The sequence below is a fragment of the Gymnoscopelus microlampas genome, assembly GCF_963454915.1.
Source record: "Gymnoscopelus microlampas genome assembly, chromosome: 12".
Lineage (NCBI taxonomy): Eukaryota > Metazoa > Chordata > Actinopteri > Myctophiformes > Myctophidae > Gymnoscopelus > Gymnoscopelus microlampas.
The window spans coordinates 39478074-39491326 of NC_139949.1; the positions used below are offsets into that span (position 1 = coordinate 39478074).

The 13253-nt window shown below is 40.6% G+C and overlaps 2 protein-coding genes across 2 annotated transcripts in view; both read left to right on the forward strand.

Annotated features, from left to right (window-relative positions):
* The window catches only part of LOC311056865 (uncharacterized protein), a 7017-nt gene extending 5746 nt beyond the window's left edge, over positions 1–1271 (forward strand). Inside the window, exon 4 of the mRNA XM_084073706.1 lies at positions 6–1271. Within this exon, the coding sequence (XP_083929832.1) occupies positions 6–209 (204 nt within the window). The 3' untranslated portion in view covers positions 210–1271. The remainder of the gene's footprint in view (positions 1–5) is intronic.
* A 3902-nt stretch (positions 1272–5173) lies between these two features.
* Positions 5174–11921, forward strand: rps14 (ribosomal protein S14). The gene is made up of 5 exons (XM_084074912.1): positions 5174–5238; positions 7247–7398; positions 8305–8466; positions 10783–10859; positions 11807–11921. The coding sequence occupies exons 2-5, from the start codon at positions 7250–7252 to the stop codon at positions 11872–11874; spliced, it is 456 nt and encodes a 151-aa protein (XP_083931038.1). The 5' UTR covers positions 5174–5238; positions 7247–7249; the 3' UTR covers positions 11875–11921.
* The last annotated feature ends 1332 nt before the right edge of the window (positions 11922–13253 follow it).

A 13253-nucleotide genomic window follows, 5' to 3' on the forward strand; every position in this document is an offset into this window, starting at 1 on the left:
ATTAGACGCTGAATATTGACACACATCGCATGAGATGCAACTTGACATTCCGTGAGCCTGGAAAGCCCACTGTCTCACCACTTGACCAATTCCATGATTTTGAAAGCGCTAAGGAGCTGGTTGAGGTATACTGGCCTCTTTACCGTGGAGTGGACGATTTTAATTGGGACTCCCCAATGAACTCTTTCCCTATGGAAAAACCATACTGATGCAAGACGTGTGGAGTGAGCCAAACAGCTTTTAGGTTACCACTGTAAAACAAAACCCCAATTCTCACATAATTCCTTGAACATAAACTCACACCCGCTCCCCAGTTACTCGTTCTGCTATCATTTAACCTTCGTTTCAAATCTAGCTCACAACTGTTGAGAAATAATGTATAATGTAGAATAGTACAACATAGTTTTACTTTTACATAAAATAAGAATTATTAAAACACTCTAAATAGAAATAAATACAAGTATTAAGTTCATTGGGTTCATAGAGGAATTAAGTTCAGTGGGTTCATACAGATATTAAGTTCATTTAAGCACAAGGTCATAAGGCCACTCAAAAGGCTCATTACATTAATCATAGATTGGAAAATACCACTATAGGCACAGAAATCATAAATGATAAATACCCCTGGTGTACACAGTAGCCTTAAGTACATAGTGGGTGACCCGGTCAGAAACATAATTAAATATGTGTTCAAAGCACCTGTCAGTAGCCTCCCTTAAAGTACACAGTGGGTGAGGAACGAAAGAAGATGAAAACCCCAGAGGAAAAACACAGAAACAATTAAAAGGTCATGAATCGGATAACGACAGGATATCATATTACCGAAAAACCCCAGACCTAGGCATAGAGTTGTTTTTCAGCAAAAAGAACCAAGAAGTCCCCCTCCGTCTGTCTACACTCGTGCTGGAAGGGGGCGTCCTGCACGCGTCAAGTCAAGGGCATCGTGGAACATCTACCACTCATCAACAGACCTGATTGTCACCTCCCATTATCATCAATGTTTACTCTGTGTTCATGGATTGTATATATACGCTCTGCAGTTTAGAAATCAGTATGTAAGACTTCTCGCCCTTCCTTACTGATATACTTGTGAAGAGGGACAATTAGTTTTCCATCAGAGCTCTTGCTGTTGTATGCTGATTTGCTGTATTTGCTGTACTTCAGGTTGTACCATTTAATCTCTTACATTCATTCTGTATTAGCATAAGTTCATCTTATACTGGACATTACTTAATTGAATATTAATAAATAATTGGCTTTTATAATTCTAACTGATCTGCCTGGACATTGCATTCCTTTGGTTTCCTCCTATAACAATATCTGAACTCGTTGGGTTTTTCACTTGAACACATAACTTAATGAACTATTTTTCATTGGTGTAAAGGCACAGGAAAAAACCCTAACACCACCAGTGCCAAGTACAACTGTATTGCATTTGTTGCAATAAACGTTTAAATCTATGACTAAAGTGCTCCTGACTGAACAATATTTGATAGTGACACACATAACATAACACACAGTTTGATGTCTGGCAGAAATGAGATGATTTGCTTTGTGTAGTAACATAGCCATGGTTAAGCTCAAACTGAATCATTATCTCCTGCGGTTCTATGGTCTGATCTATGGTACCTTAAAAAGATGGTCTTGCTCAGTGCCATTGATTCTGGATTGAGACTTTGCTTTTATACTCTTACTTTACTTCTATACTAATACTTTCTTTCTTAAGACCTAATACATGTTACATAACACTGATGATTTTCCTGATTTTTACAGACTTTTCTCATATTGATTATATATTCATTAAATTAGCTTTTCGTGATGGAAAATGCATATGACTTTCTCTATGTTTAATTATAATTAACATGTCTAATGTGTCTTCTTATGCCATATGTGTTTCTATTTTCATTTATCTATTCTAGTCCAATGCATGTCCTGATTCAACCCTACAGTATTAGCTCCCGAGTCCTTTGCGATTGTCTATAGATCCGTTTGGTTATCTAAGGGGCGATCAAGGACTGGCATATCTAGATTCTATTATCCATTGGGGACAATTATAGCTGAATCTTCCATAAAAACAGATAAGGATTTTGTTGACTGTGACCGCTTGCAAGTGTACATGTGTATTCAAATAAATTACAGAAAGACACTTATCTTGTTTGTGAGCCTTTATTACAGAAATACAAGGTCTGCCACCACACTCTATTGTGGTCTGATACATAATTATCTGGGCTTTTACCATTTTACAGTTGCCTGTATATGTTCAGATTAAGTTGATTCATCTCTTTCATTTGATGTATGATTAATGCATTACTGATTCAGTTTGGATTCTTCATGACTTTTGAAATGTGTACAGATTTATAAGAAATATTTAAAAAATCCTAACATTGTTTTGCCTTATGACTTGGGAGTATGAAATCTACAAACTGTGTAAAAATCAAGTGCAAAAACATCCGTTTACCTTTTTTTGGGACATAACCAATATTGAGACACAAGGGTGAAAGAGGTTAAGATTGTCTATCTAACCCAAAACCTATAAAACTAAGCTCTTCTAGATGATTCTGATTCCTCAGAGAAGGGTCGTAATGAACATCCCGGCGATTGAATGAAGATTTATAATTCTATTGAATATTATTTGTTCAAGGCCTATGTCCTGACTCGATTGTTGTATGGTGTGATTCAAACTGTATGGTCAAAATTTGGCAAGACTTCTTTCGCCAAGTACATGAAGGGTGCAGATAAATGGCACTCGGCCCAGAAGAGATACATACTGTTCCAGTCCCTCAAGGCCAAGGGGGATGACTACAGAACATTTCTGTAGTCCATTTCTCTACTACATACAGATTGCTTGTATCTCTTGCATTCCTTGAAGTTGCAACAGACTCTACCCACCAAAATCGGCAAGACACACCATCTCACCCCAACACCCCAACCTGCTTCCGGTCTCCTAAAAAGGCGTCCGCCCACTTCACGCAGAAAGCTACACGAGACTATGCAGATACGGGAACTAAACATGAGATGGTGTGTCTTGACGAATTTGGTGGGGAGAGTCTTGTTTTTTTTCGTTTTTTTGCTGAATGTGCTGTTTTTTGAGTGTGTTCCGGTGCGTTAGCCTGGCTCCACCCCTGAATCGCTAGCCGTCGTCCTAAAACACCCTGCCCCAGGTATAAACCGGCGGCCTCGGACCGCGGAAAAAATGGGGCAGTGTGTTTTTGGGACGCGCGTTCCGTTTACCACCCGGAATGGCTCGGTAATTGTCAATAGACTTATCAGCCGTTGTTGCGCGACCCACGGGGTTAAGATTTTGGCCCGGTCAACCGGCCCGGTGTGCAGTGGTGGAAAAAGTAGGCCCTACTCCGATTTTTTACTTAAAAGTACCAATACTGCAATATAGAAATACTCTGTTACAAGCAAAAGAACAAAATTCTAAATTTACTTGAAATGTGAGCTTGAAATGGTATTATTAAATATGGCACTTTTATTGCTACTTAAGTAAAGCCTGATAAAGTGTCAAACTCCCAAAATCCACCAGAATACTGGAAAGTAGGCTACATCTACAAGAGCCCCCCCCCCCCCCTGGGAAAAAAATCTCCTGTTATCGGACGGTCTGAGGTTGGCAGGTATGACATTAGGCTGGTATTATTTTTAATTATTAACATAAACACGTTGATGTAAATACATTTGATTACAAAAGGCAAACGTCACGTGACCATCAAGCGTTTTGGTCTCATGTTGTTGCCATGATACCTGCTGGCTGAAAAAAGTCAATGCAGTTAGGGCTTTATAAACGGCAGTGACAACATAATTATACGGTTTGTAAAGCCCTGACCTTACTGTTTGAGCCACACTGGCATGGAGAATGTAGGTGAGAATGAAATACTTAACCTTGTAGAATGTGGATGGAGAGTGGAAATGTGCCTAATGGTGGCCTTGAACCCAAACCTTATACTTACAAGTCTTTGACTCAGCTCTCATGCCACAGAAGCTTGGTTATTGCTAGCCCTGAAACATAAGTTTCACAAGCGTCGTGAACCATGGCTAGGTCATTGCAAGTGAGAAGGAAATAATTAACCTTATAGAATTTAGATGGCGAGTGAAAATGTGCCTAATCACTGACACAGCTGTCTTGCCACAGAAGCATGATAGAGGCAAATGAGAACGAAATACCTAACCTTGTTGAATTTAGATCAGTGTTTCTCAACCTTGTTTGGGCCAGAGACATCTCCAATATCCAGGTCCCCATGCCGTGCATAATGAGGACTATTCGGTTAGTTTTGTGGGAGCCATGACAGATTACAACTATTTATTCTTTAATTGTGGAAAAGCACTTTGTTTTTTCTATACATTGATATAGAGTGCTTGTTCAGAAAGGGGTCTTTCCAACTCTTTAATGAACAGAAACTACATTTTCAGGTGGGTTGCCAATTTTGTCCAATCAGGAGAGTACCAATTTCTGTTTCCATTTCCACTTTCACATGTTTATCCTGTATCCTGTGTGAGTGCTATCTCACAATTGGATGAAATTGGTATCCCGACCTGAAAATCTGAATATAGAGCTATTTACACAAAGATGTATCACTGATCACTTAAGTGGTTACGGCGAAACTGCCAACAAAGATTGCAAATACTGCCTCTTCAAATCCAACCCAGTTTGTGAAACATTTAGAGAGAAAATGACCACATCTAACTTGATCCACACATATATTATTTCAATATTATTATGTCCTCTTTAATGAGTCTTCCAGTTTAGTAGACCTTGTATTGTGAATTTGTACTTCCATGTACTGTTGTTCTCATGTCTTACTAAATAAAGTAATCAATCAATGTAGTGCAGTAGCCTAAACAATGACATCTGTCTAAATAACATGCTATCTAAATCACAGTATTTGTTATCGAGAAGAAACAAACCAAGAGAAGAAGTAATATCTGTTTAACTAGCATCAAGAAGGGATACAGGAGAGTGAAGTGTGTGTGTGTGTGTGTGTGTGTGTGTGTGTGTGTGTGTGTGTGTGTGTGTGTGTGTGTGTGTGTGTGTGTGTGTGCGTGCGCGCGCGCGTGTGTGTAGTAGTTATTTATTTATTTATTGGCGATTAAACGTCTATTTAGTTGCAGTTTAAAGTCCAAACGCGTGGGGGCGGTGTGGGAACCTCGCTGAACGCCACGGTCGAATCCTCTTCAACTTTGGCCCGGTAGCGGAAATTCTTTCCTTTCCTGTTTCTGCTTCCGAAGAGACACATATAGGTTGGTTATATCCAATATTTTATCCACCGTAAATCTATGTTAATCATGTTCATCTAGTGTTCTTCATACGTATTAATGAATCTGGGCTCTTCGGACGGTTAGAAAAATACAATATTTATCACGTACGGACCCTATAACGTTGTATATTTTGTTAGGGTTTTCTCGGTGGGGTTCTAGGCTGAAATAAAATGTCGCCGGTGTGAATGCACGGGATTGCACGCTGGTCAATGCCATGGAGTTGTAAAGATGAATTAAACTAGTTGATACTAGTAAACATAACATATGTATCTATGGCCAAGCCGTTATTGTCCGTTATGTCACTATTAGTATGTGTTAGGACGTTAATATCGTCCTTCTGAGGCTGCTAGCTAGGCTAATGTGCTAGCAACATGTTTAATCTCATGCTGCTTGTTGAAAAACGAACAAGTGGGATTGTCAGCATTTGTGTCAGAAAACAGTGGAGTTACAAATCATGGGTAGTGTGCTACCAAAACCATTTTAAATTCCGTAATGTTGCGTTATATTCTGCATGTAAACGCTTTCATCGTGATTGAGCTGCAGTGTTGCCATGTACGCTTTATTATAAGCGACTTCAGGTTTGTTTTTCGGTAAAGTTGCATGCACATTATTCTTGGTGGTTGCTTTTTTTTGGACTTGTTTCCAAAGTGAAGTTGCTAATTTGGGCTTGTTTCTTAAAGTTGTTTAAACCAGTGTTTCTCAACATTGTCATATCAAGGACCCTCAAATGAATAGACCCAACCTTCTGAAAATATTTTGTATTACATGTATGTATACAAGATTTTGTGGATTTTAAAATATTCCCACATTTTCGCTTGAAGATTTTTTCTCAGAAAATACTAGATATATAAGCTCACAACGTCGCTAGCTAGACCTTTGCATATAGGCATGAAGCGCTCGTGGCCCATTTAGTCGCTAATTTTGGGCTTCTTTTCATAGACCTGGTTGCTTATTTCTCTCATAGGATCTGGCAATACTGAAAGTGATGCTCGCTTGAATCGCTTTACCATTTACCATGTGAGGCGTATTGGAGGTTATGCTAACAAGCTGCTGGAAAACATGCAGAACTCAGTCACTGGCGTGTAAAGATTGTACCAATGTGTGATTATTTAGTAATGATAAGCACGTTCAAGTGAGTTGGTTGCTAAAGTGTCGGTTTTCAGTATTCACCTTTGGCTTAAAGGTGTTAGTAGAGGTGTTAGAAAATAAAACTGGAGGATGTGCTTGTTGATGGAGAACAGTTTTGGAAAGGATAAAAACCTATCAAATAACTTAAAATGTGTGCGTCGGTTGTGAGTTTGTGAGAATTGTTATACTGTTGACACAAGCTGATCGGTACTTATCAGCCCAACGGCTGTTGCTATCATCATCCATCTGATGTTTTAGATGTTAAGCCCAGATGAACATTAATTGAGGATGTTTAATGTTTTGTTGCAATTGGTTGGGGCCAGGGTTGTCTTGGTTGTGCAAGGCCTGTGGTATGACATTTATCGATTTGATGATGGGCATTCTACCATCTGAGTAACTGTTATGTCTCAGCCCCTCGTCTTAACCCCATGTGGCATTCAGTGTTCACTTTTGGGGATATTTCTTTATCAACTTGCCCTCCCCTTAATAATGATTGATACCCACCAAATATATAAATATTGGGTGTGTTATCTGTCCCATATTGCTTTTTTCCCCCTCATCTGCCAAGACTTTTGCATAAGGTTTCAGTTATACAGGGATTGGGCTTACAATTACAGCCTTCATTTGTGATTGTATTTGTCAATAGTTTTGTGGCTTCAAAATCATTTTCTTGTCTAAATATTTAAGTCTCATCTAGTCATCATGATGTAATGTTGCTCATGTGCCAGTGTTCTGTTGAAAACGACCGCATGTGGTGATGCTTAACCAAAATACTTAGAATAGACGATCTACAAGTATGAACTAGGCTTTAATTCTGCGGTTATACAGTTGTAAAATAACTGGTCTCTGTCTGATCCACTAGACAATGGCTCCCCGCAAAGGCAAGGAGAAGAAGGAGGAGCAGGTGATCAGCCTGGGTCCTCAGGTGGCCGAGGGAGAGAACGTCTTCGGAGTTTGTCACATCTTTGCCTCCTTCAACGACACCTTTGTCCACGTCACTGACCTCTCTGGAAAGTAAGTACTTTTATAATGAGACGGACTGCTGCCTGGTTGTACTGTACTGCTAATGGTCAGGCCCACACTGTATTGGTTATGTATTGAGGGTGAGAGACTCTTTCTATTAATGGGTTATGTCCGGAGCTAATCTAACAAATCGCTGGACCAATTGGCATAAAATGTCATCAAATTTCTTGTTCATTCACATAAAGTTCTGTACTTTTTTAAATAGTTTGACTTTGTAAGGATGATTCTTCAATTTTGGTTATGGTTGATGTCATCGGCTAGGCTTTCAGTGCCAGGCCGTCTAAGACGGTGGTACTCAAACTTTTTCATGTCAAGGACCCCCAAATTGACACTTATTAGCCCGCGGACCCCCATTTGAAAAGATTAGCCAGGGACCCCCATAAGAGAAGGTTTTTACGGCTTTCTAGCAGTGATTCTCAACCATTTTAATTTCAAGGACCCCCAGTTTGACATGCATTAGAGGTACGGACCCCCATTTAATGGCATTCATACCTCTGGGACCCCATTTCATATTGTAAAATCAATGTTAATTTAACTCTGAGAGTGTACAAATGGAACCAAATGGACCCGTTACGGTCCATTTGGTTCCATTTGTGCACTCTCAGAGTTACAGACTCAAGGGTCCATTTGGTTCCTGTCCATCATTTAGCTGGGGACCCCCTGGAACCCCCTCAAGTTCCCCTGGGGGTCCCCGGACCCCACTTTGAGAACCAATGGTCTAAGAGGAAGCAAATTGGGCTAAACCCATGCCCAAATATGGAGTCATACATCATTATGTGATACACCACAGGCGTCGTCGATTAGTCGCATGAAGCCATGCCTTAACTGGGCCCAGTCCTATTCAAATTGGGGTGCCAACTTCATGGTAATTGATTGCCGCTATCTCCCCCTACCCAGAGAGACAATCTGCCGTGTGACTGGTGGAATGAAGGTGAAGGCTGACAGAGATGAGTCTTCTCCCTACGCTGCCATGTTGGCAGCCCAGGACGTGGCTCAGCGCTGCAAGGAGCTGGGCATCACTGCTCTGCACATCAAACTGAGAGCCACTGGAGGAAACAGGTGTGTGTGTGTGTGTGTGTGTGTGTGTGTGTGTGTGTGTGTGTGTGTAAGCAACTGTGCATGCTTCTAAATGAATCTGTATTCAAGTGTTGAGGGACATGGTCAGGATTTGTTGAGAGCAGCCAGAGATCAGTCTTGTCTCTTTTGTCTACCCCTGCTACCCCTTTTGTTGACCTATGGTTGCTGTGCATTGCGTAGATCCCATGAGAAACTGGTGATGTAGGGCAGTGGTTCTCAAACTTTTTCATGTCAAGGACCCCCAAAAGGACACTTATTAGTCCGCGGACCCCCATTTGAAAAGATACATTTTAAGGACCCCCAGTTTGACATGCATTAGGGCTACGGACCCCCATTTAATGGCATTTCTATCTCTGGGACCCCAATTCATGTTGTAAAATCAATGGTAACTTAACTCTGAGAGTGTACAAATGGAACCAAATGGACCCGTTAGGGTCCATTTGGTTCCATTTGTACTCTCTCAGAGTTACAGACCCATAAGGGTCCATTTGGTTCCATTTGTACACTCTCAGTTACAGACCCATAAGGGTCCATTTGGTTCCTATCCATCATTTAGCTGGGGACCCCCTGGAACCCCCTCAAGTACCCCTGGGGGTCCCCGGACCCCACTTTGAGAACCAATGATGTAGGGTTACACATCTGAACCGTAACCTTCTCGGTCCAGCCCCCTCAATGTGAACTGCAATCATTTTGTAGGGTCAGAAAGAGTTCAGTTCACCACAAACTATTAGATGACCAGGACTTAAAACCATAGTGCAGAAGAGTACAGTGTGCAGGTAAATTAAAAGAGGACAGCAATTTCTTTAGCTAGTTACTTAATAGGCTCTATGCACAGCAACCATTTTGGAAAGAAATTGGGCCTCTTCTTACTTCCTTCACAGGTGTTACCAATGATACTAATGAAGGCTCTGTTCCATTCTGGTCAGGGTGCTGATATTGTGCATGTTGGCTCACTAGAAACACTCCATTTTGGTTCCCAAATGGCCCCTTATGGTGGGTGTGTAACTCTGAGAGTGTACAAATGGATGGTTCCATCTGTACACTCTCAGAGTTATGGGGGTCCTTGAAAATAAGACGACCACTATGCCACACGAAATGGAACAGAGCCTTAATTAGTATCATTAGTAACACCTGTGAAGGAAGTAAGGAAGGGGCCCAATTCATTCCCTATATGGCTGCTGTGCATAGAGCCTATTGACACAATTCAATTGTATAAAACATTGGGTCCGAGGGTATCGAGTATAAAGTATAAACTTTGAAAAAAGATACAATATGTTAAAATATACAATACACAACACAAAATCCCTTTACTCGTACACCTGCTTTCATCAGTGCTCATTGAGGTTCTGTCTAATGTCTTGCCAATGATTAGTGCACAACATTTATTTAATTCCTTGTAGAACCGAAGATTGCGATTTTTACCCTTTAGACACTGAACTGTACAGGTCAGTGGGGGAAGGTTAGGTTAGCCACAGGAGTTGATGTCATTGTATAATGTCTGGGCTAAAACATTAAATCAACATGGTGCATCTTCATCAGAGTAACCCTATTCTAAAAGTCATTGGCATCAACAAAGATCATACAAATAGCCATCCCTGAAATAAAACAAGCACCTGATTGGCTCTAGAGAGGGGCAGGGGAATTCTCACAGACATAGCCACATAGGTATAAGACTAATGTCTCTTTATCTCCCACTCCCAATCAGTGACCCTTTAAAAACAGCGTCAGAGGGTAGAAGCAGACTTTCTTTCTTTTTTTTCTGATCCCAACAGGAAATGTCATCTGTGTAAACCAGTTTGCCCTTCCTACACGCCTGACCCTTTCAAACCAAGTCTCATTTGTTTAATTTGACTGATGGCTAGGACAGAATCGTACTCTGAATTTAGGCCTGTCCAATGCCAGAACTTCTGGATGTCATTCAGGAAAGTGATCCCATCCAAATGGGTCTCTTTGTGTTTTTGAAACTGTTTTTGATTAGAAGATTGGTCCACTCAAATGTATTGGCATGGAAAGTCACACATGGAAACAAATCTGTTTGGATTGTCAGTCATTCTGTATTGAGTCAGTTCATGTGTGTGGTGGAGCGCTGAACTACTGTTCACCGTGTCAGAAATTAAAGCAAAAGTCATTCTTAACTATACTTAACATTTCTGTCATTTGTCAGCAGTGTTGTTTCTAAGCACGAATACACAGCTCTGATTAATGGCTCTCCTAGGTCATGTAGGGAAACACATTGTTTTTGTGGAAAGCATGGTACATCATGTCTGTCTGACTGACCCGGTTGTGGTGTTTTTCCAGAACAAAGACTCCTGGTCCAGGTGCCCAGTCAGCCCTCCGAGCCTTGGCTCGCTCTGGCATGAAGATCGGACGTATTGGTAAGACTGGAAGACATTAACCCTCTACACCAGGGGTCTTCAATGTTTTCAGGCCAAGGACCCCCTAGCTGAGACAGAGATGAAGCAGGGACCCCCTCTATATTGTATAAAATTGTGTTTCAGATTAAACGTTTTTAGTTTACTTGGTCTGCTCCTTTTTCCCTCTACACCAAACCTCTTTGCCAAAAACAGCCGATCTACAAGCGCGAGGCGTTGTGAGCTTGTAGATCTGCCATTTTTGGCTAAAGTTCTCCTCAAAAGGGATGTTAGGGTTCAAGTGGTTAAGGTAAAAAAAATACATATCACAAAAGATTTGGCGGACCCCCTGTAGTAACTCTGAGGACCCCCTAGTGGTCCCGGACCCCCTGTTGAAGACCCCTGCTCCACACGCATGCATGTTGAAATAGATGCAGAGCGGTGCATTTCACCTCCCTTACTTGATTATCCTGCAGTGTATTATTCAGCCTATTACACTATGTACTCCCAACCTGCCCTGGACTTAAAGGGATTGTTAGCACTTTTTTTCCCCTTCTATCGATAAGTCACCCCATGGAGTCACATCCATTGAATTCATGGATGTTTTTTGGTGCAATCATAGGCCAATAATTTGATGACCAGCAGACCGGTAGGTGGCGGAACCGCTGCCGGTCATCAAATTATTGGCTTAGGAATGTGACAAAAACAAATCCATGAATTCAAGTTTCCATGGGGTGATAAATTGATAGAAAAAAAAGTATCCCCTTTTGGGGTTCCTGTTATGTACAGTATATAGCAACCTATATTTTTTTTAAATTTTTGAATACATTTTTGATTTGATGTTTTTCAGAAAGGATTTTAGAAGGTGTTTTTTAGAATCGGCCTCAGGTCTAAATGGTTTAAGCTAGTATTCATTAAGTGTTATGTTTATGTTTTTCATTTAGTTTATACATTGTCTTTTTCTTTTGCAGAGGATGTCACCCCCATTCCCTCAGACTCTACCCGCAGAAAGGGAGGACGTCGCGGTCGTCGTCTGTAAAATGTTTTGCTCGAGGTTTTCCACTCAATAAAAAGTCCAAATCCAAAGCTTTGTCTTCTGACTGGTTATTAAATGTGTTAAATAAAGCATGTTATGTTGATATAAAAGTTGCTCTGAATTTGAATTGCTTCTTGAATGAAGTTCCATGAACATTTTATTCAGGTATTGCTAGCCTTTTTTCTAGTGCTTGTGTGTGGAAAGGCAACCCTAAAGAAACAAATGATGGTTTGATCATGCAATGTGTCATAGGACACTGGTTCTCAAAGTGGGTTCTGGGACGCAACACTTTAAACCAGGGGTCTTCAACAGGGGGTCCGCGACCCCTAGGCGGTCCTCAGAGTTACTACAGGGGGTCCGCTAAATTTTGTGTGATATGATTTCTTTTTTCGCGTTAAACACTTGAACCCTATCCCATTTTCTGAGGAGAACTTTAGCCAAAAATAGCCGATCTGCAAGCTCTCAACGCCTCGGCGTTGAGAGCTTGCAGATCGGCTATTTTTGGCAAAGAGGCTAGGTGTAGAGGGGAAAAGGAGCAGACTAAGTAAAAAGAAATGTTTTTATCTCAAACACAATTTTATACAATGTAGAGGGGGTCCCTGCTTCATCTCTCTCTCAGCGAGGGGGTCCCTGGCCTGAAAACGTTGAACACCCCTGGTCTAGACTTCAGCAGTGATCCAGTTCTTAAGCAGATATTACTTGTTCTCTTGGTTTGTTTCTTCTCAATAACAAATAATGTGATTTAGATAGCATGTTATTCATTGTTTAGGCTACTGCACTACATTGATTGATTGATGTACTTTATTTAGTAAGACATGAGAACAACAGTACATGGAAGCACAAATTCACAATACAAGGTCTACTAAACTGAAAGACTCATTAAGCACTGAGCTTGTTTAAGATGAGATCCCCATGCACACAAATCATGATTGCACTACATTGTTCTCTTTAGCGCACTCTATGTATGTGAATATTCACCTTGTTTACTGAATAGAGCGCATTCTGCTCACTCAGATTTTGCACTTGCACTAGCATCTGCTAAATGCTAAATTTTAAATTTTGGAAAATTACACTTGCAGGTATTTGTGCTCACCTCCACTGTCCCTGAGCAAGGCCCCGAACCCCAATACAGGGACTAGAGAAAGACCCTACACTTACATGGATCTGCCTTTAGTTTTCAAATAGGTTACTCTTAGCAACTGGAACATGACAAAATAAATTGAAATGAGAAAAGTGATAACTTGAAAATAACCAGCAACGTTATGCCTTTTGATCATTTATCATTTTATTTACATAAACATTTCATACACAATGTAGATAGTGATAAATATTATTTAACTACTGCAAAAAAACTACACCTTTCTTACAAAAGAGAATTTTCA

Bases quoted from the DNA above. Each gene is read 5' to 3' on its own strand.
- rps14 (XM_084074912.1), top strand. From the start codon at position 7,250: ATGGCTCCCCGCAAAGGCAAGGAGAAGAAGGAGGAGCAGGTGATCAGC. The intron at 7,399-8,304 runs GTAAGTACTTTT...CCCCCTACCCAG, and splicing joins GTCACTGACCTCTCTGGAAA to AGAGACAATCTGCCGTGTGA. The intron at 8,467-10,782 runs GTGTGTGTGTGT...GTGTTTTTCCAG, and splicing joins AGAGCCACTGGAGGAAACAG to AACAAAGACTCCTGGTCCAG.